General features: G+C 56.3%; 2 protein-coding genes across 14 annotated transcripts; one reads left to right on the forward strand and one right to left on the reverse strand.

Annotated features, from left to right (window-relative positions):
- The first annotated feature begins 383 nt into the window (after positions 1-383).
- On the forward strand, positions 384-12,842 carry PLPPR3 (phospholipid phosphatase related 3). Its single transcript, XM_003353964.6, has 8 exons — positions 384-574; positions 906-1,018; positions 10,017-10,202; positions 10,278-10,419; positions 10,513-10,708; positions 10,806-10,863; positions 10,951-11,124; positions 11,387-12,842. The coding sequence occupies exons 2-8, from the start codon at positions 944-946 to the stop codon at positions 12,749-12,751; spliced, it is 2,196 nt and encodes a 731-aa protein (XP_003354012.3). The 5' UTR covers positions 384-574; positions 906-943; the 3' UTR covers positions 12,752-12,842.
- Positions 12,843-12,995: 153 nt separating this feature from the next.
- On the reverse strand, positions 12,996-24,553 carry PTBP1 (polypyrimidine tract binding protein 1). Of its 13 annotated transcripts, none has more exons than NM_214231.3 (15): positions 24,455-24,553; positions 22,047-22,077; positions 19,004-19,079; positions 18,626-18,798; positions 18,400-18,546; positions 18,143-18,313; positions 17,953-18,063; positions 17,711-17,885; positions 17,494-17,571; positions 16,716-16,864; positions 15,649-15,682; positions 15,150-15,242; positions 14,816-15,032; positions 14,631-14,708; positions 12,996-14,538 (listed from the first exon to the last, which is right to left on the reverse strand). In NM_214231.3, the coding sequence occupies exons 1-15, from the start codon at positions 24,460-24,462 to the stop codon at positions 14,406-14,408; spliced, it is 1,674 nt and encodes a 557-aa protein (NP_999396.2). In that variant the 5' UTR covers positions 24,463-24,553; the 3' UTR covers positions 12,996-14,405. The 13 variants fall into 13 exon arrangements, 7 of the variants coding, with proteins under 7 accessions (NP_999396.2, XP_020936988.2, XP_020936969.2 ...); XM_021081329.2 differs by having other exon boundaries at positions 23,742-24,545; XM_021081310.2 differs by having other exon boundaries at positions 23,658-24,545.
- Between the last annotated feature and the right edge of the window lie 111 nt (positions 24,554-24,664).

Consider the following 24,664-nt stretch of genomic DNA (forward strand, 5'->3'; position numbering starts at 1 on the left):
TGGGGGGCGCAAGGGCGCAGGGGGGAGGTGGGCGGGGCGGCAGCCCAGGAGCGAGGGCCGCCCTCCAGCTTCTTTTGTCTCCCAGGCGCCCAGGGAGCTCGCCATGGAAACGCGCACAGCCGAGCGGCGGGCGCCAGGGAGGGGGACACGGAGGCGAGAGACCCGGAGACCCAGACCCCCCCGCCCACGCCCAGCCTCGATGGGGCTTCCTAGAGCCATCAGAGAGGCCCGGGAGGGGAGAAGCCTGCAGACCCCGGCCCGTGCCCGCTCACGGAGACTCGTGAGACCCAGAGACGGAGGGCGCGGGAGCCGGGGAGGCGGGGACGGCACGCCCGGGGCCGGGCCGGCGACGGACGCGCGCGGCGCCCCCGACGCGCGGAGACAAAGAACCCCCGCCCCTCGCGCCGCATGTAGGCCGCCGGGCGCGGGGTCTCGGACCGGGCGGGGTCCCTCTCTCCCCGCCTCCCCTCCGCCCCCGTAGGGGAGGTGCCGGCTTTGTGCTCGCCGCGCCGCAGCCCCCGCTGCCGCCGCCGCCAGCTCCACCAGCTCCGCCCTCCGGGCGCCGGCGTGCCAGGTGAGGGGGCCTGCGGGCGGAGGGCTGGACCCCACCTCTTCTCCGGCCCCGGCTCCGTGGTTCTGGAGGCCCTCGCCCCGACGCGCGCAACGGGCCTGGCCCGGAGGCCAGGCCGGCCCCGTCCTCTCTGCCGAGCCCCCTCCCGACCCCCCACCCGAGCGGCAGCAGCTTGTCTGGCAGGGCCGCAGTGTGCGGGGGGAGGCCGCGGGCAGTCCCCCCTCCCCAGCCTCAGTTTCCCAGGGCGGTTCCTCCGCGTCTCGCCCGCCCCTCCCCGCCGGCGCCGGGCACGGGCTTTCCCCCCAGGGCTCAATCTGCGCCTCTGCTCCTCCAGCGCGGCTTTGTCCCATCCAACACGGCCTCCGCGGCACCATGATCTCGACCAAGGAGAAGAATAAAACCCCGAAGGACAGCATGACGCTTCTGCCCTGCTTCTATTTCGTGGAGGTGAGTGGGGTGTGGGTTTGCGCTGGGTGGGAGCGGGGCAGAGGCCTCAGTTCTCGGGGACCCTCACAGCTCGCGTCTTTCTCCGGTTGGGGCACAGCCAGGGTGCCTAGGGGGTGGTAATGGGGGGCGGTCCGAACACTTGGGCTCTGCGGGACGAGTAGGAGTTCCAGAGGCGCAGAAGGGTGTTCTGGGCCAATGTTGCGAGACGGGACCTTCAGTGTGAGGTCCAGGTCAGAATCTCAGGTGGAGGGGCTGGAGCAAAGTGTGGGGCGGCCTTGGAGGGGGCGCTGGGTGTGAATGTAGGGTCTTCCTTCAGCCTTTGGGGTGGAGGCCTGAGAGTGTGAATTGAAATCTCTCTTCTGCTAATGGTGCAGCTGGAGCACTTCCCCAAACTGTTAGAACATGCCCAGCACGTAGTGAGGGCCTTACGAATGTTTGAAAAAAAAAAATGAAAGAATAAATGCAAGCCACCTGGTGCAGGTGACGTTGATCCGTACTTGGATGCTTGGCAACTGGGTTGGCCACAGCGCCCCCTATTTGACACGCAGGGAAAACCCAGCTCCAGAGCGGCGCAGGCATAGAGTGGGTGGAGGAGGGGGTGGCCGCCAGGCCAGAGCAAACTGCACACCCACCCCACTCCTTGCAGGGTCACCCAGGCCGGTGGGCACGTCCCCAAGGGCAGAAAACCTGATTATTTTTCAAATTTGCATTTGAATCCTCGTTACCGGTTTTGTTATCCCTTCTCAGTGTTCTAAAGGCATTGTGCCCTGAGGCCCTCTCACCACCACTTCCCTTCACTTGTGTCTTTCCAGAAATGGTTTCACACCCTTTTAAGTCCACTAGATGTAGCCCTTACCCCCCCACACCCACCTTTTAAAACACAAATTCTGGAGTTCTGATGAGGCTCAGTGGTAATGAATCTGACTAGTAGTACCCATGAGGATGGGGGTTCAATCCCTGGCCTCACTCAAGTGGGTTAAGGATCCCACGCTGTGGTGTAGATCGCAGATGAGGCTCGGTTCCTGCATTGCTGTGGCTGTGGTGTAGGCCAGCAGCTACAGCTCCCATTCAAACCCTAGCCTGGGAACTTCCATATGCCTTGGGAGCAGCTTTAAAAAGACAAACCTAGGCTCAGTGGTTAACAAATCTGACTGGGAACCATGAGGTTGTGGGTTTGATCCCTGGCCTTGATCAGTGGGTTAAGGATCCGGCGTTGCCGTGGGCTGGGGTGTATGTCGCAGACACGGCTCGGAGCCTGCATTGCTTTGGCTCTGGCATAGGCCAGCGGCTACGGCTCCAATTCGACCCCTGGCCTGGGAACCTCCATATGCCGCTGGTGCATCCTCGGAAAAAGACGAAAAATAAAAAAGACAAACCCACAAAAAAACAAGTTCCTGCTCTTGGCGTTTTTCTTTTCTTTTTAATGGCTGCACTCACAGCGCATGGAAGTTCCTCGGCCAGGGATTAAATCCCAGCCACAGCTGTGGCAACACCAGATCCTTTAACCCACTGCGCTGGGCCAGGGATGGAACCCAAGCCTCCGCAGTGACTCAAGCTGCTGCAGTCAGGTTCTTAACTCACTGTGCCACAGTGAGAACTCCCCTTGGCTTTCTTATAGCAGAGATCTTTGTTTACCATCATCCCACGTAAGGGTGGGGCATCCTTTTTCCCTGCTGCATGGTACTCTGGAACTGAGGGAACCAACTGCAGGGAGCTAGACACGGGGATTCTTCCTAGCCTTTTTGTTGCACGTTCCTGTAAGGCAGCTCTTTAAGCTCTACCTACAACACTCCACACAGGGGTGAGTTTTTTGGCAAGATTCCTCCCTGGGCAGAGGCTGTGGTCACTGGGGAAAGACCCCAGATTCCTCACACAGAGGCCACAGCATTGTCCCCTCACACACCTGCACGCCTATGCCTGTTTCCCCACAGTTGTGCCGGCACTGAGTGTTAGTGGAGTTTTGGATTTTGACCAACCTGATTGGCACATAACCGAGTCCAAGCTCAGGTCTGCATTTCCTTTACTGCCAGTAATAAATTCTTCTTTTTTTGAATTTTATGGCCACACAAGTGGTTGATAGAAGTTCCCGGGCCAGGGGTTGAATCTGAACCACAGCTGTGGCAATACCAGATCCTTTAACTCACTGCGCCAGGGATCAAACTTGTGCCTCCCCAGTGACTGAGCTGCTGCAGTTGGATTCTTAAACCAATGAGCCACAGAGGGAACTCCTACATTATTTATTTTTTTTGGCTGCCTCGCAGCATATGGAGTCGCAGTTGTGACATATGCTGCAGCTGTGGCAATGCAGGCTCCTTTAACCCACTGTGCTGGCCAGGATTGAACCTGCGTCTTTAGCATTGCAGAGATGCCGCCGATTCTGTTGCACCACAGTGGGAACTTCCCCACATTTGTTTTTTAAAGACCCCTACCCCGGAGATCTCTTGTGGATCAGCAGGTTAAGGATCTGGTGGTATTACTACAGTGGCTTGGGTTGCTGCTGTGATGCAGGTTTGATCCCTGAATTTCTGCATGCCACAGGCACAGTAAAAAAAACAAAAACAGGAGTTCCCATCGTGGTGCAGTGGAAACGAATCTGACTAGGAACCATGAGGTTGCAGGTTCGATCCCTGGCCTCGCTCATTGGGTTGAAGATCTGGTGTTTCCATGAGCTGTGGTGTAGGTTGCAGATGCAGCTCGAATCCTGCATTGCTGTGATGTAGGCCGGGAGGCTGTGGCTCTCATTTGGCCCCTAGCCTGGGAACGTCCATATGCCGTGGGTGCGGCCCTAAAACAAACAAACAAACAAAAAACATAGCACGCCCAAATCTGGCACACTGGCACGACATGATGAGTGTATGTGAATGATTTTCCTTTTTTTTTTTTTTTTTTTGTCTTTTTAGGGCCACACCCGAAGCGTATGGAAGTTCCCAGGCTAGGGGTTGATTTGGAGCTGCAGCTGTTGGCCTACACCACGGCCACAACAACGCTGGATCCTTAACCCACTGTGCCCGAGGCCGGGGATCAAGTGCTCGCTTCCACGGCGACCAGAGCCACTGCAGTCAGATTCTTAACCCACTGTGCCATGGTGGGAACTGCACTAAGGACTTTTAATAATCTACTCATCCAGTTGTCCCCTTGAAGCCCTGGGGGAAGGCCACTTTATCCTTTCCATTTTCACCTGGGGAAAATGAGGCACGGAAAGAGGTGGAGCCAGGATCCAGACCCAGGCAGGTGGCTATGAACCACTTCACTCACCTGCCTTGGGCCTCATGCCTACATGCTTTAGGTGCTCAATAATTGCTTCTCGGACAGCAGCCCGGCCCGCAAACTCAACTTTGGTGTTTCCCCTCTGGGACCCCCCAGCCCAGGGCTGCATGGAGGGCCAAAGCCCCTCTCAAGTTGCTGTACAAGTCGGGAGTGGAGGTGGAGGCTTCCCAAGGCTGCTGGGCCCCAGATGTGCCAGCGCCACTTGGCCCCTGTGGGTGTTTTGAGTCTGAGACCCTTGGACCAGAGGGGGAGGCATGGGACACTGGGAGGGTGGCTTCCATCAGAAGGTCCCCAGAAGCTCTTGACAGCATGAGTGAGTGTGTGACTAAGGTGTAGATCTTGCCCTCCCACCTTCCTTGGGCTCCACATCTGCAGCTTGGTCAAGGGAAGCTCAGCTTTCCTGACCCTCAACCTTCTGCCCATTCCTTACACCTGGTGTGAGCAGGTGTGTGCCTAGCTCCTGGGGTCACATGACCTGGGTGTGCAGAAGGATGGTTGCATGAACTCAGCCAACTCATTCGTTTATTCATTCAGCACCTGCCATGGGCCAGACATCTGTGTTCTTGAGGCTGAGTGTGAAGTTGGCACTTTAGGGGTGTGGGGGTCCAGAGGAAATAAAGTAGCACAAGGGATGGAGAGACTGGTGCCAGGAAGGGTGTCTCTGAGGAGGGCCAGGACCCCAGAGGTGTAAGTGCATCCATCCATCCCTGAGAGGAAGGGCCCAGAAGCAGGAACCTGTCTGTTGTTTCTAGGTTGTTCAAGACAGCAAGGGTGGCAGGAAGAAAGAAATGCATGAAGTGGGTAGAAGGAAGGAAGGAAAGATGGATAGATGAGTGGTGGATTGATGGATAGATGATGGAAGAGGGATGGATGGGTGAGTGTGTGGTTAGGTGAATAGAAAATGGATAAGGGGTAGATGTATGTTGGAAGTTGATGGACAGAGGGATGGGTGTTTGGAGGAATGGGTGAGGTTTTTTGGCCACTCCAGTGGCATACAGAAGTTCCTGGACCAGGGATGGAGCTTGTGGAATAGCAGTGACCCGAGCCACTGAAGTTGCAAGGCTGGATCCTTAACCCATTGTGTCACAGGGGAAGTCCAGGTGAATAGATGAGTGGATGGGTGGGTTGATGGATGGATGATGGATTTATGGATGGATGAGAGAAGATGATGGATGGGTAGTTTAATATGGATGGATGAGTAAGTGGATGGATGGTGGATTGATGGATGTATTTTGGGAAGGTGGGTGGACGGGTGGAAGGAAGAAAGGAAGCATGAGTGAGTGGATGAATGGATGGAGGATTGATGGATGGATGATGGAAGATGATGGATAGGTGGGTGAATGGGTGGATGGGTTGAAGAATGAATTAGTGGATGGATGAGTAAGTAGATGGATGCATGGTGGATTGATGGATGTAGTCTTGGGAAGGAGGATAGATGACGGTGGTCAGATGGATGTGTGGGTATCTTGATGGGTAGATGGAAGGAAGCCAGTGAGCATGAGTGATGGAAGATGATGGATAGGTGGATGAATGGGTGATAGGTGGTTGGATGAATGTATAGTGAATAAATGGATGGTTGGATGTTGGAAGTTGATGGAGGGATGGGTGTTTAGATGAAGAATGATTGGTGGATGCCATGAGAGTGGCCCTAGAAAAGGCAAAAAGACAAAATGATTGTTGGATGGGTGGGTTTGTGGATGAATGGTGGATTTATGGGTTGATGGATGATGAGTTTATAGATGGGTGATAGATTGGTGGATGGATGGAAGGAAAAAGGAAGCATGGGTGGATGGTTGGATGATGGATAGATGGGTGAGTTGGGTGGATGGATGGAATGAAGCATGGGTGAATGGATAATGGCTAGGTGGACGAACAGATGGGCAGATGGATGGATGGTGGATTAATAGATGATGGAAGATGATGGGTGAGTGGAAGGAGGGAAGGAAGGATGTGTAGGTGGATGATAGGTAGATGAATGGGAAGAAGGGAGGATGGATGGGTGGGTTGGTGGAGAGTTGGATGGATAAGTGGGTGGATGATGGATTGATGGTTATATTTTGGGAGGGAGGATGGATGGTGTGAGGGTAGGTGGGTGGAAGGAAGGAAGGATGAGCGGATGGAGGGAGAATGGAAGAAAGGAAGGATGGGGAGATGGATGGGTGATGGTGCATGATGGATTGATGTATTCTGGGAGAGAGAATGGGCAGGTGAGCGGTCACATAGGTGGAAAATGAATAAATGGATAGATGGATGATGGAAGTTGATGGAGGGATGGGTGTTTGGATGAATGGATGATTGATGGATGAGTGGATGGTTGGGTTGATGGATGGTGGATTTATGAATGGATGGGTGGGTATGTGGGTAGATGGGTGGATGAATGATGTAAGATTAATGGGTGGATGGATGGGTGAATGGATAGATGGAAGAGTGAGTGGTTGGATGGTTGATGAAAGATGGTAGGTTGGTGAATGGATGGAAGGAAAGAAGCATGGGTAGCTGGTTGAATGATGGATGGAGTGAAGGAAGTGTGGGTGAAAGGAAAATGGGTAGGTGGATGGTTGGTAGATTGATGGATGATGGGAGATGATGGATAGATGGGAGATGGCAGGTGGATGGATGAACAGAAGGAAGGAAGCATGAGTGGATGGATGGGTGATAGAAGATGATGCATGGAGGGAAGAATGAATGGGTGGGTGGTGGGATGGGTGGATAAATATATAGATAAATGTTGGAAAGTTGATGATGGACAGAGGGATGGGTGTTGGGATGAATGAATGAGACCTTTTTTTTTTTTCCCCTGGCAACTCCAGTGGCATGCAGAATTTACCAGTCCGGGGATTGAACCCCTGCTATAGCAGTGATCCAAGCTGCTGCACTGAAAATGCTGGATTCTTAACCACAGAACTCCAGATGAATGGGTGGGTTGATGGGTGGATGGTGGATTAATGGATAGATGATGGAAGATGACAGATAGATAGTTTGATGGATGAATGGGTGGATGGATGAGTGGGTGTATGAGTGAGCGGATGGATGGAGGATTGATGGATGTATTTTGGGAGGGTGAGTCGATGGCTAGGTGAATGGACAGTTGAAGAGAAGGGAGGAAGCACTTGTGAATGAATAAATAGATGATAGGAAGTTCTTGTTGTGCAGTGGAAACGAATCTGACGAGTAACATTGTGGGTTCCATCCCTGGCCTCGCTCAGTGGGTTAAGGATCCGGCATTGCCATGAGCTGTGGTGTAGGTTGAAGATGTGGCTCGATCCTTTATTGCTGTGGCTGTGGCATATGCCAGCAGGTGTAGCTCTGATTCGACCCCTAGCCCGTAACCTCTATATGCCGCAGGTGTGGCCCTAAAAACCAAAAAAAAAAAAAAAAAAAAAGGACAGTAGATTGATGGATACATGATGAAGAATGCGTGGGCAGGTGGGTAGAATGATGGATGGATGAATAAGTGGAGAGATTGGATGGATGGATGTGGAATGATGGAAGATGATGGATGAATAGATAAATGAATGGGTTGGGAGTTCTCATCGTGGCTCAGTGGTTAAAGAATCTGACTAAGAACCATGAGGTTGTGGGTTCGATCCCTGGCCTTGCTCAGTGGGTTAGGGATCCGGCATTGCTGTGAGCTGTGGTGTGGGTTGCAGACGTGGCTTGGATCCCACATTGCTGTGGCTGTGGCGTAGGCTGGTGGCTACAGCTCTGATTGGACCCCTAGCCTGGGAACCTCCATATGCTGTGGAAGTGGCCCAAGAAATGGCAAAAAGACAATAAATAAATAAAATAAATGGGTAGATGGGAGGGAGGATGAAGTGGATGGACTGGATAAGTAGGTGGGTGGTTGGACAGATAGAAAATGAGTGATTGGATAGATCGATATTGGAAATTGGTGGATGGATGGATGGGTGTTTGGATGAATGGATGATTGATGAGTGAATGAGTAAGTAGATGGATGTGTGGTGGATTGATGAATGTATTTTGTTTTTATTTTTTGTTTTAGAGTCACGTCTGTGGCATATGGAAGTTTCCAGGCTAGGGGTCAAATTGGAGCTGCAGCTCCTGGCCTACTCCACAAGCACAGCAATGCCAGATCCGAGCCACATTTGTGGCCTATGCCACAACTTGCAGCAACACCGTATCCTTAACCCACTGAGTAAGGCCAGGATCAAACCCTTATACTCATGGATACTAGTTGGATTCTATTTTTTTTTTTTTAAGGGCTGCACCCACGGCACATGGAGGTTCCCAGGCTAGGGGTCCAGTCGGAGCCACAGCTGCTGGCCTACACCACAGCCACAGCCACACGGGATCGGAGCCGAATCTGCAACCTACACCACAGCTCACAGCAACACTGGATCCTTAACCCACTGAGTGAGGCCAGGGATCGAACCCGCAAACTCATGGTTGCTAGTCAGATTCCTTTCCACTGCACTGTGACAGGAACTCCACTAGTTGGATTCTTAACCTGCTGAGCCACAACAGGAGCTCCTGATGGATGTGTTTTGGGAGGGAAGATGGATGATGGATGGGTGGATGGATTGAGAGATGGAAGAAAACATGAACAAATGGATGAATGGATGGTAGATTGATAGATGAATGATGGACGGGTAAGAGGATGAATTGGACGGATGATGGAAGATGATGGATGGAGAGGCAGATGGATGGAAGAGAGGGTGTGTGGATGGATGGTTATGTCAGTAAATGGTGGGATAGGTAGAAAGTAGATGGATGTTGGAAGTTGATAGAAGGATAGTTATATGGATGAATGGATGATGGAAGGAAGGATGGGTAGGTAGAAGCATGGATGATGGGTGGATGGATGATGATGTTAAGATGAATGGGTGGATGAGTTGGGTGGTGGATTGATGGATGGATGATGAAAGATGATGGACGATTGGGATGCATGGATGGATGGAAGAAAGGAGGCACAGGTAGATGGTTGGATGATGGATATGAATGGATGGGTGAATGGGCAGGTGGATGGATGGAGAATTGCTAGATAGGTGATGGAAAATGAGGGTGGGTGAGTGAAGAAATGGAAGAAGGGATGTGTAGGTGGGTAGATGAATAGAAGGAAGGAAGCATGAGTGGATGAATGGATGATGAAAGGAGGGAAGGAAGGGGGGAGGTGGATAGATGGATGATGGAAGGAATCCTGATGGATAGGTGATGTGTAGATGAATGGAAGGAGGGAGAGAAGCACGGGGGTGTATGGATGATGGATAGACAGATGGTTAGAGTGTTGATGAATGGGGGAGTTCCTCTTGTGGCTCAGTGGTTATAATCAGCCCAACTAGCACCCATGGGAATGTGGGTTCAATCCCTGACCTTGTTCAGTGGGTTAAGGATCCAGCGTTGCTGTAAGCTGTGGTGTAGGTCAGAGACGCGGCTTGGATCCCAGGTGGCTGTGGGGCTGTGGCCAGCAGCTGTAGCTGCGATTCAACCCCTAGCCTGGGAACTTCCACATGCCACAGGTGCGGCCCTAAAAAGCCAAAAAAAAAAAAGAAAAGAAAAAGAGTGTTGATGAATGGGTTCATCAGTGGACTGCTGCATAAATCATATGTAGGAATGGTTTGTTGGATAGACCTATGGGTGTTATACAGGTGGGTGTCACTGGGTTTTGAATGAGCTGATGAGTGGGGGAATCAGTGATGGGACTGAATTCATGGGTGGATGACTTGCTGAATGAGTGTGGGCTCACCCTGGCTGGTTGTCCGCTTTTCTGCAGCTGCCCATAGTGGCATCCTCCATCGTGTCTCTCTACTTCCTGGAGCTGACTGACCTCTTCAAGCCGGCCAAGGTGGGTTTCCAGTGCTACGACCGCACGCTCTCCATGCCCTACGTGGAGACCAGCGAGGAGCTTATCCCGCTGCTCATGCTCCTCAGCTTGGCCTTCGCTGCGCCGGCAGCCTCGGTGAGTCTGGCATGGGGCTGGGGCAGTGGGGGCGCTGCAGCTGGGAGCCCGGCTGAGTGCCTCCCTGTCTGGCAGATCATGGTGGGCGAGGGCGTGCTGTACTGCCTGCAGTCCCGGCTGTGGGGCCGCGGCGGGGGCCCAGGTGGGGCCGAGGGCAGCATCCATGCTGGCGGTTGCAACTTCAACTCCTTCCTTCGGCGGACGGTGCGCTTTGTGGGTGAGTTGCCCCCTCATGGAAACCTGCCCTGAGGCTGGCAGGCAGGTCTGGCCCCTGCTCCCACACCTTGGCCTTGACCCTCCCGCCCCGCAGGGGTCCACGTATTTGGCTTGTGTGCCACGGCCCTGGTGACTGACGTCATCCAGCTGGCCACGGGCTACCATGCACCCTTCTTCCTGACCGTCTGCAAACCCAACTACACCCTGCTGGGCACATCGTGTGAGGCCAACCCCTACATCACGCAGGATATCTGCTCCGGCCATGATGCCCACGCCATCCTGTCTGCTCGGTGAGTGTGTCCAGCCCCAGGCCTGTGCAGCATGCAGGGGAACTGAGGCACAGTGTGGTCCCAGAGCCACGGGGCTCACCTTGGATGCCTCTTGCAGGAAGACCTTCCCATCCCAGCACGCCACCCTGTCTGCCTTTGCAGCCGTCTATGTGTCGGTGAGTCCCGGCCGCCCCTCCTGGCACCCTGGCTGCCCCCGTGGTGACCAGAGGCCCTGACCGCCCCACCTGCCCTGCCCACTGCAGATGTACTTCAACTCTGTCATCTCAGACACCACCAAGCTGCTGAAGCCCAGCCTGGTGTTCTCCTTTGCCATTGCGGCGGGTGTCTGCGGCCTCACCCAGATAACACAGTACCGGAGCCACCCTGTGGATGTGTACGCCGGCTTCCTCATTGGTGCTGGCATCGCTGCCTACCTGGTGAGGGGCTGAGGGGAGGCACAGGCTCTCGAGGGGTGGGGGGGAGGGCAGGCCCTTCTGGGGCGACTGCCAGTTTTGTCCCTTGGACGCTCCAGTCTGAATCTCAACAACCCAGACTTGCTAGACATGCAGAGGGACTGCCCGGAGGCCAGAATTTGGCCAACTGGGAAGGAGATGGACTTCCCCTCACTGACTCCTCATGGCAAGTTGATCCCCTAGCAGGCACTCTGGCCTCACCCTCCGCCCTCATCTCACCCCCCAGGCTTGCCATGCAGTGGGCAACTTCCAGGCCCCACCCTCGGAGAAGCCAGTAGCCCCGGCGCCTGCCAAGGATGCACTGCGGGCACTGACCCAGCGGGGCCACGACTCGGTGTACCAGCAGAACAAGTCAGTGAGCACAGATGAGCTGGGCCCGCCTGGGCGGCTGGAGGGTGTACCCCGGCCCGTGGCCCGTGACAAGACCTCACTGGGCAGCCTGAAGCGGGCCAGTGTGGACGTGGACCTGCTGGCCCCTCGCAGCCCCATGGGCAAAGAAAACATGGTGACCTTCAGCCACACGCTGCCCCGTGTCAGCACACCCTCGCTGGACGACCCAGCCCGCCGCCACATGACCATCCACGTGCCCCTCGATGCCTCACGCTCCAAACAGCTCATCAGCGAGTGGAAGCAGAAGTCACTGGAGGGCCGTGGCTTGGGGCTTCCAGATGAGGCCAGCCCTGGGCACCTCCGACCACCCGCTGAGCCCATGGCAGAGGAGGAGGAGGAAGAAGAAGAGGAGGACGAGGAGGAGGATGAGGAGGAGGAGGGAGAGGAAGGCGGTCCGGCCCCACCTTCACTCTACCCTACTGTCCAGGCCCGGCCAGGGCTTGGGCCCAGGGTCATTCTCCCTCCAAGGGCTGGTCCACAGCCACTGGTGCACATCCCTGAGGAGGGGGCCCAGGCTGCAGCTAGCCTGTCCCCGAAGAGCAGTGCAGCGGTGCGTGCCAAGTGGCTCATGATGGCTGAGAAGAGCGGAGCCCCGATGGCCGCAGCTTCTACCCAGCCTCGCGTGGCTAACCCACCCCGGCTGCTGCAGGTCATTGCCATGTCCAAGGCGCCAGGTGGGCCTGGCCCCAAGGTGGCTGAGACGGCCTCATCCTCCAGTGCTAGCTCCGACTCTTCCCAGTACAGGTCACCTTCAGACCGCGACTCAGCCAGCATTGTCACTATTGATGCGCATGCTCCCCACCACCCTGTGGTCCACTTGTCTGCGGGTAATGGCCCCTGGGAGTGGAAGGCAGCAGGTGGCGGGGCCAAGGGGGCAGAGTGCGAGGGCACCTATGAGCTGGGGGACCTGGCCCGGGGCTTCCGTGGGGGGCCCAAGCCTTCAGGGGTGTCCCCAGGCTCATCGGTTAGTGATGTGGATCAGGAAGAGCCACGGTTTGGGGCCGTGGCCACTGTCAACCTGGCCACTGGAGAGGGGCTGCCTCCCCTGGGCATGGCTGATGGGGCACTGGGGCCAGCAAGCCGGGAATCAACGCTGCGGCGTAAAGCGGGCAGCTTGGCACTAGGTGAGCGCGAGGCCATGGAGGCAGAGGCAGAAGGCTATTATCGCAAGCTGCAGGCAGCCCGCAGGTTCAAGGACTGAGGGGTTGGGGGTGGGTATTGGGGAGGGCAGTGCAGGTGGGTGGAGGGTGTGGGTGCCTTTTCCCCACTGGATAATAAAAGGGGGTGCTGCAGTGTGGCTTTGTCATTTGTCAACTGGGGGGGCTGCACAGTGGGATGGGGTCCCCCCCACCAAAAGCCCCAAGGGAAGAGTGAAGGAGACAGATGGGCTGAATTTGCAGAGACAGCATTGAAACAAACAGGCCCAATAAAGAGGGAAAATCAAGTGCAGGGTACAGAGAGTTTATTCAAAGTCCGGTACAGACTGGCCAAACCACCTTCTACAATGTGGACAGGAAAAAAGAGCCTACAGAAAAGGTAGGAGTTGTTATAAAATTGCTTTAATTCAGTTCTCTCTGCATTACAAGCCGGCGGTGGGCAGTGGACTGCCATGCTCCGTACAATACTGGGCCTGTAATTGCTGTTATCAAAATATACATCTGTGTCACCGTAAAAAACCGCATTTGCTGCTGCCTCTCACGTCTTACAACAGGTATAAAAAATTATAAATATTTACACCCTTGTTCCACCCCACACGGAAATTGGAGGTCCAGGCCCCAAAGGGGGGAGCTGACCAGCACAAGGTCTGCACAGGGAGCCCCCTGGACCCGGATGCAGGACGAGGCACTAAGACGGAAGGGCAGCTGCCCCACCTCCTGGGGTCCCAGCAATAGAGGCAGACATGAAGCAGAAACAAAACTTTGGTCCAAAATTTTCAGGAAAAAAAGAAACCCTGAAAGTTTAAGAGCGCCTGTCCTCACTAGAGGACAGCTGGGTGTAAGGCATCTGGAGGTCTCAGACAGAGCCTGGGCTTCGCGCCCCGGCGCCTTGCCGGCCCCGCTGTGTCTGCCCTGGAAACTAGAACCTGCCCTGCAACTTACTGCCAAGGAATAAAATAAAAGTACAGTATACAAGGTCATAGCACAAGGAGAAAAATTAGGTTACACTCATACAATTTTTATCATCTTGCTATATAAAAAGTTACTTAAAACTATTTCTTTTGCATATAAATGAAAAAGATTAGAATATTTGGTCAACTGGAAATATTGCTAGGCACGACGTCTGCAGCTGCATCAAAGCATAATACAGAGATTACAGTGGAAACAGAGCTGAAGAAGCACAGGGACACACCCTGGGGTCTCACCCAACCAAGGAAGGCCCTTGGGGCTGGGGAGGGGGGAAATCACACACTTGATTAAAGGATTAGGGGTGTCGGCCAGACGCCTGCAGCCTCCCACAACACCAGGCACATGATCCCACGGGAGGTGGAGTCCTTGGGCCCCCAAACCCCTACGCGTCTTAACACCCCAACAAGGCCCTGCCAGAGCAGCGGGTTTAAGGCACAAGAGAGCCAAGTGGAGGTTTGGGAGCGCCCGCCCACAGGCTGCAGAAGGCACAGGCGAGGGGCTGGGAGCAGGCTGTGCTGACTGTCACCAAGGGCCTGAGGCCAGCACCCCATCTCCCCAAGGTGAACAAAAGATTTAGATTTAATTTTTTAAAAACAGGTAAACTGATTTCTCTTTTAAAAAAATAAAATCTCTGGTCTTTTAAGGTCACTTCAGCTGCTTTTAAAGTGGCTTTTTTTCTGGAATGATGGAAGTTGTTGCCGGGTGCCCGGCAGGCTGGTCCACAGCGGCCTAGATGGTGGACTTGGAGAAAGACACGCGCAGGTGGTGGTTCTCACCCAGGTCGTGGTTGTGCAGGTCAATAAGCGCCTGGATGGCTTCCTCCACAGAGCCCATCTGGATCAGTGCCATCTTGCGGTCCTTCCTATGGGTGGGACACAGAAAAGGGTGAGTGGTGAGGGCTAAGGGGTGGGAAGTGCCCTGGGGAAAGGAGGGAGGGGCAGGGCCTCTGCTCACTGGAAGAACTTGAACCCTTTGACGATACCACCGTTGCTGGAGAAGAGAATCTTGAGATCTTCCTCAGAGATGGAGGGCCTGTGGGGAGGAGAAAGACTGAGCTGCGTGTCCAGTCTGAGGAAGGGAAGGCCTAGCAGAAACAGCTACATGCAGCAAGGGCGCTTTCCCAGTCCACTGGCACTCACGGGATATTGGAGAGGTGCAAGGTGGCCGAGGGTGGGAAGATGTTCTGGAAGTTCTTGGAGCCCGGCTTCTTGAAACGGTGCAAGGGCGAGTTGCCATAGTCCTTCGTGAGGCCCTGGTCCTCCTGGCCCTCACGAGGCAGCTGCACGTTCTGGTGCTTGGAGAGCGTGATGCGCACGGGCTTTCCATGCAGCTTGTGCCCATTGAGGTGGCTCATGGCTGGGAAGGAAGTGGGGGCGACACACAAGTGAGGCAGGGCCCCCCAGCACCCCACACTCCCCTACAGCCCTGCCGCCCCCCACCCCCGCCAGGTCTGGTCTTCCAGTGGCCCCTCACCCAGCTGAGCCTGGCTCCCGTCTGCCATCTGCACCAGGGCATTCTCCTTCTTGTTGAACAGGATCTTCACCCGCTGCACATCACCATATACGCCTTCAAGAGCACGGGGGGAGGGGGGGGGTGCTGAGCCACCAGAGGGCCCACTGCTGCCTCCCCGCCAGCCCCCGCGACCCGCACACCCGCACAGAGCTGGCTCTCCCCCGGAGGTTTGCTTATTCTGCTCTGGGCACCTGCGGCTAGTTACAGGGGACGTTACTGGGAGGGCTACCTTCAGCAAAGAAGCCATAAAATCCAGGAAAGGTCAATTGCCAAGAACCATCCTGTAGCATGCTACCGACACATTTACTCGGCCAACAGCATGCGGGGCAATAAACCATGCTCTAGAGTCCAAATAAATCCGCAAACCGCAGCCCAGACCGCACGCATCATACATCTCAGGGCGTAACAACCACCTCAATTACATGAAAACAAGGTAATAAAAGTGTGAACAATAACATACCGAAAAGAATAAAGAGGCTTTGGGGTGTGACTCTCTTTAGAGGACAGCAGAGCAAGGCAGCGGAGGGACAGGGAAAGGGAGAGGTCAGGGGGCAGTTGCCAATCGTCCACCACGAGGAGGCAGCCCCGCAGGCGTGCAGGTTGATGGATGATGAAGTTGTCAGGATGTTAATATTCAAGGGCAGGTTGGTTTCCGGAGAGCAGGGTTTGAGGGGGAATTTTTTTTTTTTTTATTTATTTATGGTTTTGTTTTGTTTCAAGCAACAACAGGAAGCAGAAGTACCGTGCAGTCAGTTGGCAAAGAAATTCCGGATCAGGGCAAGAAAAAAAATTGGGAAAGGGGAAGGGGAGAAAAGAAAAAAAGTAGCAAAAACACAGGTCAGTAAATACATAAGAAACACGCGGTGTCCCATCAGTCAAGACCACACACATTACAGCCACAGGCCGGGACAGCAGGAGAGCCGCCTCGGGGAGCAGGACAGTGCCCACCGGCCCACTCGCTCCCCCAGAACCAGGCCCTTGCGAACTGCCTTCCTCCTCGGCTCCTACTGGAGCACTTCCCTAGGAGCCGGGGGGCGGTCACAGCAATGGTCAGACAGCAAGAGAACAGCTCGTAAAGCTGGAATTCCATCTACAGAGTTTAGTACTTGGAGCCTTTTATCATTCCACCCCAGCTCCCTGAGAGCAATTTGGTCCCTGAGAAAAGAGCAGGCCCGGCTGACTGCTGTTGACTGGTGCCCCCTCCCCAGAGGTGCCCAGCAGGCCCCTGCAGACTGGGGCCTGTTGGGCTGGAAATTTCAAAATTGCTCTCATATACCAGGTGCTTCAACTCTCAATATCACGGAACCAGAAACGTAAACTGAGATGTTAAGGGAAACAAGGAGAACTCCAAGGGCTGCGGGAGAGGAGGCGGCGTGGGGACTGTGCGCAGAGGACGGCCAGAGGACCTGCTCCAGGGACTCTGTGACTCTGCCTGCCTGGGGGAGGGGACCGGTCCACGTTTGGCCCAGAGAGCACTATTCCCCTGCGCCTGTACTTTCGGGGGGACAGCCTACAAGAGCCACGTACCTCGGGATTGAGGTTGCTGACCAGCAGGACGGAATTTCCTGCCCCTGCCAGACCTGGAATGGCGATCCGGCCTGCTGCTGCCGCCGCTGCCGCTGCTGACGGGATAGCCAGAGGAGCCAGGGCCCCATGCACGTTAGGGACAGAGAGGCCTAGAGAGGAAGATGATCAGATGAGCGGCAGTGCCCATGTTGCCCACCAAGAGGGAAACGAAGGTCCTGCCTGTCCTCATGCAAAAGGTCACCCTCGGCCCCATGCCTGGCCATGTGCCTGCCGGCTCCACCTCTCCTCATGGCAAAGACCGTCTACATGCGCCCAACAGCACACAAAGCTTATGAGCTCCTGGAAACACAGCACCGAGCCGAGCCTTGCTGCACGTACTTGCAGGTGACCATCACCATGCAGACGGCAGGCTGGGCGGGTCGTCATGTGGGCAGGTGCCCAGCCCCCAGGAGGGACGCTCAGGTGTGCCTGCCTGGCTCAGGCCACTCTGCTTTACCAGGCTACTAAATGCATCTCTAGGGGCACATCCCGCCAACCAGTGTGCGCTGATCCTCACTGGGCGCTTGAAAGGAACCAGACCAGAAACTGCGGGGTTAGTGGGCTCTACACAGCCCTGTCCTATGACTGCCCTGTCCAGGCTCCTTGGGGAACCCAGGCCCGCACCCAAGAAGGTGGGCTCCCCCCGTGACTGCGCCCACGCCAGCTGCCATGGAAGCAGAGCTACTGGAGAGGTGCGGGCATGCAGACGGCAGTGGGAGCGGGACGAGTGTTTGAGTACCTGCGGCTTGAGGAATTGCAAAGGTGGGAGGGAAACCAGCTCCTGCATACGGGGAGGCTGACATTATACCAGGTGCACCTAGAAACAAACGAGACACTAATCATGGAACCCAGCGGGCGTCCAGGACACAGGTGCCGACCTCCCTGGGCTCTGCGCAGAGCCAGGCGCCTAGACTGAGCTAGCGTGTCCTGCCTCCAGGCGATGGCCTGGACCTTACCGAAGGCAGCGGCCATGGTTTGGTCCAGTGAGGGCTGGTTGTCACCAGAAGGCAGGTCAGGGCGAGTGTAGTCACGGCTCTTGTCGTTGTTGTACTTGACATTGAGGCTGGTGAGCTTGGAGAAATCGATGCGCAGGGTGCAGCAGGCATTGTAGATATTTTGCCCGTCCAGTGACTGTGGGGAAAAGGCCATGAGCAGGTGCCAGTGGGGTGGCTGGGCGGCTGCCCCAGGGGCCACTCACCAGCTTGGCGTGCTGGGCGCTCACAGGGTCGGCGTACTGCAGCAGTGCCTGGAACTGGTTGTTCTTGGTGAAGGTGATGATTTTCAGGACGGTGCCAAACTTGGAGAAAATCTGTGGAAGGACGATAGTCAGCCTCACCCAGCAGCCAGACCACCCACCCCATAGCGAAGGGCCAGTGCGACCACCTCACCTGGTGCAGCACGTCCAGGGTCACCGGGTAGAAGAGGTTCTCTACAATGATCCTGAGCACCGGGCTCTGGCCGGCCATTGCCATTCCTGCATCTACTGCTGCAGCCGAGGCAGCCAGGGCCAGATTTCCTGACTGGACTGAGTTCACTGCCTGCAGGGCTGCCTGGGCCCGCTGTGGGGTGGGGGACACAGCCGTTGAGTCCTCAACCCCTAGGTAGCTCCCCTGCTCCCATCCACACCTGAGGGCAGCGGCCTCACCGCCTGATTGGGAGAGCTGTCTGTCTTGAGCTCCTTATGGTTGGAAAACTGGATGTAGATGGGCTGGCCGCGTAGCACAGGGGTCACTGACGTGTAGTAGTTCACCATGGTGTTGGCGGCCTCCTCAGTGTTCATCTCGATGAAGGCCTGCAGGCAGGGGGAGCACATGAGCTGGGCCTAGACCAGCCACCCCTGGGCCTGGGGCCTTCCTGAGGGCGCCTCCTACCTGGTTTTTCCCTTTCAGCATCAGGAGATTGGTGACCTTGCCGAAAGGCAGTCCCAGGGATATGACCTCCCCCTCAGTGACATCGCTGGGGAGCTTCCGGATGTGGATCACTCTGGACGGCACCCCTGCACTTCTGTTGTCCCCCTTGAATTTCTTGCTGTCATTTCCATTTGCTAGAAAAGGGGTGGGCTGCATGGTACCAAATGCTCTCTGGGCTCCCTCTCCTGGCACCCACACCCTCCCTGCAGCCAGGATGGCTTCTCCCCATGCCCAGGGTCCACCTGCCTGGACCCTGGGGAAGTGAGGCTCAAGGTCAAAGGCCATGGACCCATGGGGGGACAGGTTCACAGGCAGGGCTTGGGCTGGGGTCAGAGTTACCTGTGGAGGCCGAGTTGCTGCTCATGATAAAGGGTCCGTTAGTGACACAGGCAGAGAAGAGCTCGTCAGATCCCCGCTGTAAGAGATGACCTGGCTGGAATGGAGTGTCCTTGCCACAGCCCACCCCCCGCCCCAGCACACCCTGACCCTCCCTCCTCCCCACCCCCAAGGGCCTCTGGTCCTTCACCTCAAGACACAGCTCCTCACCCCACCTGAGAGGCCCCAGTGGGGCACTGCATGTCACAGGCCTCTCAACCTTCTGTGCCCCCACCCCCAGTCTGCACAGGGCTTGGATTGGCCACCCCATAGCAGGCCCAGGCCACGGGCTGAGCCCTACCCATAGCAAGATAGTGACAAGCCCACAAGGACAAAGCCCCCTTGTCATGCTGCAGCCACTGCTCAGCTGCAAGAGCCTGTCCTATTTTCCGGTCTGAGGAAACCCGAGCTGGAAACACTAGCTCTCCCAGTGGCAGGCACCTGGGTGACTCCCAGGTGAGGAAGTGCCCCTGCAGGTGGGCTCCCTGCATCTGTCCACTAGCCTCCAAAAACAAGAGGCTCACTCACTGGTCTCCATCCGGTAAGCCAGCTCCCCAGAACCACATCATGTGGACCCTGGGAGGGCAGAACCCGACCACAGACTTAAGGACCAACTCCTCCCGTGGTACAGGGGCTCCCCATCAGGAACTGAGCCCCTCCCCAAACAGCCTCTGGAGGATTTCAAGGCCCCTGGCGCCCTCCCCCTGAGGCCCCACTTGTGGGAACAGGAAAGACCAGCAGGCCTGGGCCTCGCCCCTTCAACAAGGACACCTTAACTCTGCCCCTCCCCCAAACTGCCAAAGTAGTTGCCACTTACTTGTCCAGGTGGTCACCCTACCTTCCCTTGGTCCAGGGCCAAGATGCCCTAGAACTCCTCAGAAACCTCACCCCCAAGCCTGTCCCCTCCAAAGAGGGTGCAGTAAACCAAAGAGATGCCGATCTGCCCCTCAGGACAAAAAACAGGCATGGTGAGGCTCCTACTATGGCCGTGATTCTGAGCCCAGACCCCAGGTTGGACAATCATGCAAAGGCCTCCACACGATGCCGCCCTCAGGGCCCAAGGCCCACTGAGGGAAGTTGCAAAGGCTCAAAGCTAGGCAACTCAGGCCCTATCTGAGTCCAAAAAAGGATAGCAATGCAGGCTGCTCATGAACTGGGGTGTGATATTAACAAAGTAAAACATTAAAAATCACCAACCAGAACAAGCTGACATGACCTGTCTCAACTTGAACTCACCTGGGCACTTCAAGGCTCAGGGCAGCCAGACCAGTCTCAGCCCTGAACAGAGTCACCCAGAGTGCACCTGAGCCACTGCTGCCACCAAGGGCAGGCAAGAGTACCCCCATCCAAGTCCAAGTGGTAGGAATGTGTCCTCCCATCTCAGAACTTGGAGCCCTAACCCACCCCTCCCCTCAGGCACACAACAGTTTCCTGGCTTGAGCTGGACAGAGACCCACCACAGAGCTCCCATATGCTTGCTACATGACCTTTAATAGAGCATCTTGGCTCCTATCTTTGACAGGTGGGGCCAAAATTCCCTGGGGAGGGGTGAGTCCTGGCTCTGACTATGCTCTCCTGGCAAAGTCTGGAGTGCCAACATCTACAGAATAAATCCTGCCCACTTGGTCACCCCCACCTCCCCCAAACCTCCCTCCTGGACACAGCCCCCTCCCCCCAGCACAGGGGCATCCAGGTGCAGGCAGTGACCTGTGATTCATCAGGCAATGTCCCCTTAGCTAGATACTCTGAAGAACACACTGCCCCCAACTCCCCGGCAGGGCGGGTGCATGCCATGGTGGACTGGGGTGACGGCTCTTCGCCACTAGTACTGGTGGAGCCACTGTCCATAACTGCCCAGGAATCAACTCAGTATCAACAGCAAAGGGCCCCTAAGCGTGCTTGCTACTGTAAAACCTTATCAACAGCAAAGTGCCACTGTTAACACTGCTTGAAACCAGCACTGACTTGGGGCACAGAGGCCTGAGCTCTCCACTGGGGTAGAGCCTCACGGCTTCTATCCTATTTCTATCCTAGGCCTGACTCTGGAAGCATATGTCCCCTGGGAACACAATAGGAGAACATCCCTTGGAAGAGCTTCTCCAGCTGAAAATGGCTCCCACAGAAGCAGGAGAATTGTGACTGTTACAAACGCTTCACATCAAAGTCTCTCTCCCCCTCCCGCCACCAAACAAACAGGTTTTATCTGCAGGAAGATCGGGACAGGCAGCGTGTGAAGACAAGAGTCCGTTTGGGAAAACTGAAACCAGGCCCAGGCCTCATGGCTGGCCGACCAGAAACCAGCTGGCTGCCTGCTGGGGACATGGGAGCCATCTGTAGGAGACCCAGAATCTGGTCCTGAAGAGGACACTCCAGCCAGGACACAGCCCCAGAGGACCTGTTCCTCTGGGGTGCTCACAGGCCCTGCTGTGGGGACAGAGCGCCCAGCCAGCTCCGCACCACTTGTATGTTCAAACGTCCAGGTGCTGCGCGTCTACACACAGACTGGTCTCCATTTTCCGTTACCTCGAGAAGAGTCATACAGAGTTTTTCAGAGCAAAAATTACCTGAACCGAGGACGTCATTAAAGCAACCTCTAACTACCCTAGGGCCCCAGGAGTCCTCTGATCCCACCACCCACCCTAGAAGCTGCTCGGGGTGCAAACAGATTGCAACTTTTTCAACAGACTACCAACTACAGAAGCCCTGTCACCCCATCATGCAACACCCCCCCCCAAACTGGGAACTGTGTTACCATAGCAGGACCCCATAGCTCTGAATTTTGGTGTGGGGAAAAGGGGCACGAAAAAAGTCCAGCAACACCTTGAATGCGAGAAGCCACCAGACCAGCTTGGCCAGACCTGGTGCTGGCAGGGACCAGCCTGCACACCCTCTGCCCGCTGCCCTCCACACTGCCGGGGGACACGAGCCCTGCAGCAGGGTCAGCGTGAGATCAGGGTCCAAGAAACAGGAAAGAGGAAAAGAGGGAACCACGTCCAGAAGTGCCTACCTTTGTACCAACTGCTATGTCTGGGACGATGCTGTGGAGAGAGGAGAGGAGATGTTAGCCAGGGGCGCCCGCAGGGGTCCCAGCAGGCGGGAAGGACTGTCCCTGCCCCCAGACATCCTGGGGTGCCCTGAACAGCTCTTTGCACAACTCTCTGGCAGCACATGCCCCCCACCAAAGGCCTTGGCTAACTAGCAAGTCTTGGGCAGGGAAATGAGCCGTCCACCATTTAATCTCCACTTGAAAAGGAGCCATCATTGTCCTCCAGCTCCCCTCCCTCCCAGCAGGACCCCAGGCCCCGCCTCCCGACCTGTCCAAACACAAAGATACCCCCTTCCAAAGCCCTGGGAGGGACACTTGATGCTAGAGATGTTTGAGTACTGTTGTTTGCTTTCTAGAAATCCTAGAAACTAGTAATGCTTGGGAGATGTTTTCAAAAAAAAGGGGGGGGCGCTAGTGAAAAGGCAACTCACAGGACCTGAAGTTAGAGCTCTGGCCCCAAGGGAACGAAGGGGAGGGGGGCGCACAATGGAAATGATCAAAGAGAATTAAGTTACTCATCAACCTGGCTCCCCGTGACTGGACTTTCCCTCACCCCCCTGCAGGCAGGCCGCTTGGGAAGGCTGAACTGGAGTGCAGGGTGGCCTGGGGCTCTGGGGGTGCAGTGTCCCAGCCCAAGCTACCCAACAGCAGAGCGCTCCAGTTTCTACGTATGGAACAGAAACAAACAATGTCTGAGTGACTTAAAGTCTACTCAGCAATGCCCCCGACCAGGTCATCTGGCCACCAAGGCCAAGTAGTCTCGCAAAACAAACAAAATCTCCCATGACATTATATGACATCCCCTTACCCAGTCCCTCAAGCTCAGGAAGGTGGGCTCGTATAATCCTCTGTTCAAAAGACAGAACCTACCCCTAATCCGGGCTCTCTCCACCCTCAACTACCTCTGCTGTGGGACCTCCAAACACCTCACTGGTTAGTCCCAACGATTTTTAGAAACCGTACTGAGCCAAGAAAAAAATTTCTCAGAAAAAGAATGAAAAGCACGCAGTTTCCCAACTGCTAACCCAGAGCGACTCATGGCTTCCTACTCCCGGGGAGGGCCTCGGACACAGGAAGTATTTTACATAAAATGGCCTTTCTGGAAAAGATTTCCAGCCCTTCCAAAGAGAAGGCTGGCCAAACAGAAAGCCCCCACCACCCCAACACTGACAAGAGACTGCAGATGGGACTGGGCTCCCCAAATCACACCTGGGGGAGGATGCTCCCCAGGACAGTTCTTGAGAAAGGAAGCAAAACTCGAAAACTTGACCAGACCGCCAAGAAAACACTTCCCGGCGAGATTCCACCGGCGGGCTCCTGAGCACCCTGGCTCGGGAAGGGGTTCTCTGGGCAGATCCACCCAAACCAAGCCAAGGCAGACCACGAGGAGATCAAGTTCCTCTCGCAGCAGCAATTTTTCTGAAAGACTGGCCTTAATTCAGTCTGAAACCTATCATTTCAAACCCGAAGCACCCAAAGCACGTGACCCTCAGGGCATTTTTAGTCGCCCGCCTGCCGCCCAGTCCGGCTGAAAGGAGGGCTTGCTCAAAACTCACAAACAAGATACCCAACTTCACCGCGTTCTGTCCCTTTTCCTGAAAAGAGCCCCGGCCGCCACGCGCGCCCCCGCCCCAGGTTGGTAGAGGCCTCCGGCACCTCGGCACACCGGGAGTTGCTCGGGTCGCCAACTGCCCCGCCCCCATCGCGCCCGGAGCAACGCGCCCGGGGCGCCTCCCCGGGACGCCGGGCGGGAACAAAGGGGGCGGCGGAGGACCCGCGCCCTTCTGGGCAGGAGGGCGGCGTCTTCGGCCGCGCCCGGGCCCGCGGCGGGCGGGGGAGGCCGGGGCAGAGTCCGCGCGGCGGGAAAGGCCGCGCACGCGCGCCAGAACCAACGGGGGGGGGGGTGTGCGAAGGATCGCGCACGCGCGGGGCCCACACGCGGCGCGCCCAGGAGGTACGGGGCGCGGGAAGGGCCACACAGGGCGGCTAGCGGAGGCCGTACAGGGCGCCGGAAGGGCCACGCAACGCGCATCAAGGGCGGCGCGTGCGCGCGGAAACCGGACGTGAAGCGGGAAGGGCCCCGCGGCCGCCGCGTGCGTTCGGGACGGGCCGCGTGGACACCGGAAGCGAACAGGGCTCGGCCAGCCACCCACCTCCCCCAGACCCCCGCCCCCTCGCGACCCCGGCAGCCTCTCCCCGGGCCGCATCCCAGACCTGGGGGAAGGGAAGGAAGACAGAAGCGCCCGGGGGCCCAGGGTGGAGGCGGAGCGGCGCGCCGGGACTGTCGTCCCGAGGAAGCCCCGGCAACGGCCAGGGGAAAGGCTGGAGAGCGAGAGGGACGGCAGAGAGCGCAGACAAGCACGACTCACCCGTCCATTGCACACACAGGAGACCCGCGGGGGACGGAGTGGAGGCGCCGGAATAGCAGGAACCGACCCAACGGCTCCGAGTTATAGACTCACAAAATGGCGGAGACGCCCGAACACGTCCCCCGCGCGCTCTGCCCATTGGCTCCCATCGCGCAGATGGGCGGGGCCAGCACCTCGGGACCCCGCCAGAGCCTCCCAATGGCTAGAAGG

This window comes from Sus scrofa, chromosome 2, assembly GCF_054392235.1.
Source record: "Sus scrofa isolate SSC_HxYL_T2T_F1_AM1 chromosome 2, Sscrofa_HxYL_maternal_Yorkshire_Landrace_v2.0, whole genome shotgun sequence".
NCBI lineage: Eukaryota > Metazoa > Chordata > Mammalia > Artiodactyla > Suidae > Sus > Sus scrofa.

Excerpts from the sequence above, each read along its gene's own strand:
- PLPPR3 (XM_003353964.6), top strand. The coding sequence starts at position 944 with ATGATCTCGACCAAGGAGAAGAATAAAACCCCGAAGGACAGCATGACG. Across the intron at positions 10,203-10,277 it reads TCGCTGCGCCGGCAGCCTCG|ATCATGGTGGGCGAGGGCGT; the intron begins GTGAGTCTGGCA and ends CCTGTCTGGCAG. Across the intron at positions 11,125-11,386 it reads CTGGCATCGCTGCCTACCTG|GCTTGCCATGCAGTGGGCAA; the intron begins GTGAGGGGCTGA and ends CTCACCCCCCAG.
- PTBP1 (XM_021081310.2), bottom strand. The coding sequence starts at position 24,292 with ATGCGGCCCGGGGAGAGGCTGCCGGGGTCGCGAGGGGGCGGGGGTCTG. Across the intron at positions 18,064-18,142 it reads CCCTGGACGTGCTGCACCAG|ATTTTCTCCAAGTTTGGCAC; the intron begins GTGAGGTGGTCG and ends GTCCTTCCACAG. Across the intron at positions 15,033-15,149 it reads CGGGAGCCAGGCTCAGCTGG|CCATGAGCCACCTCAATGGG; the intron begins GTGAGGGGCCAC and ends CTTCCTTCCCAG.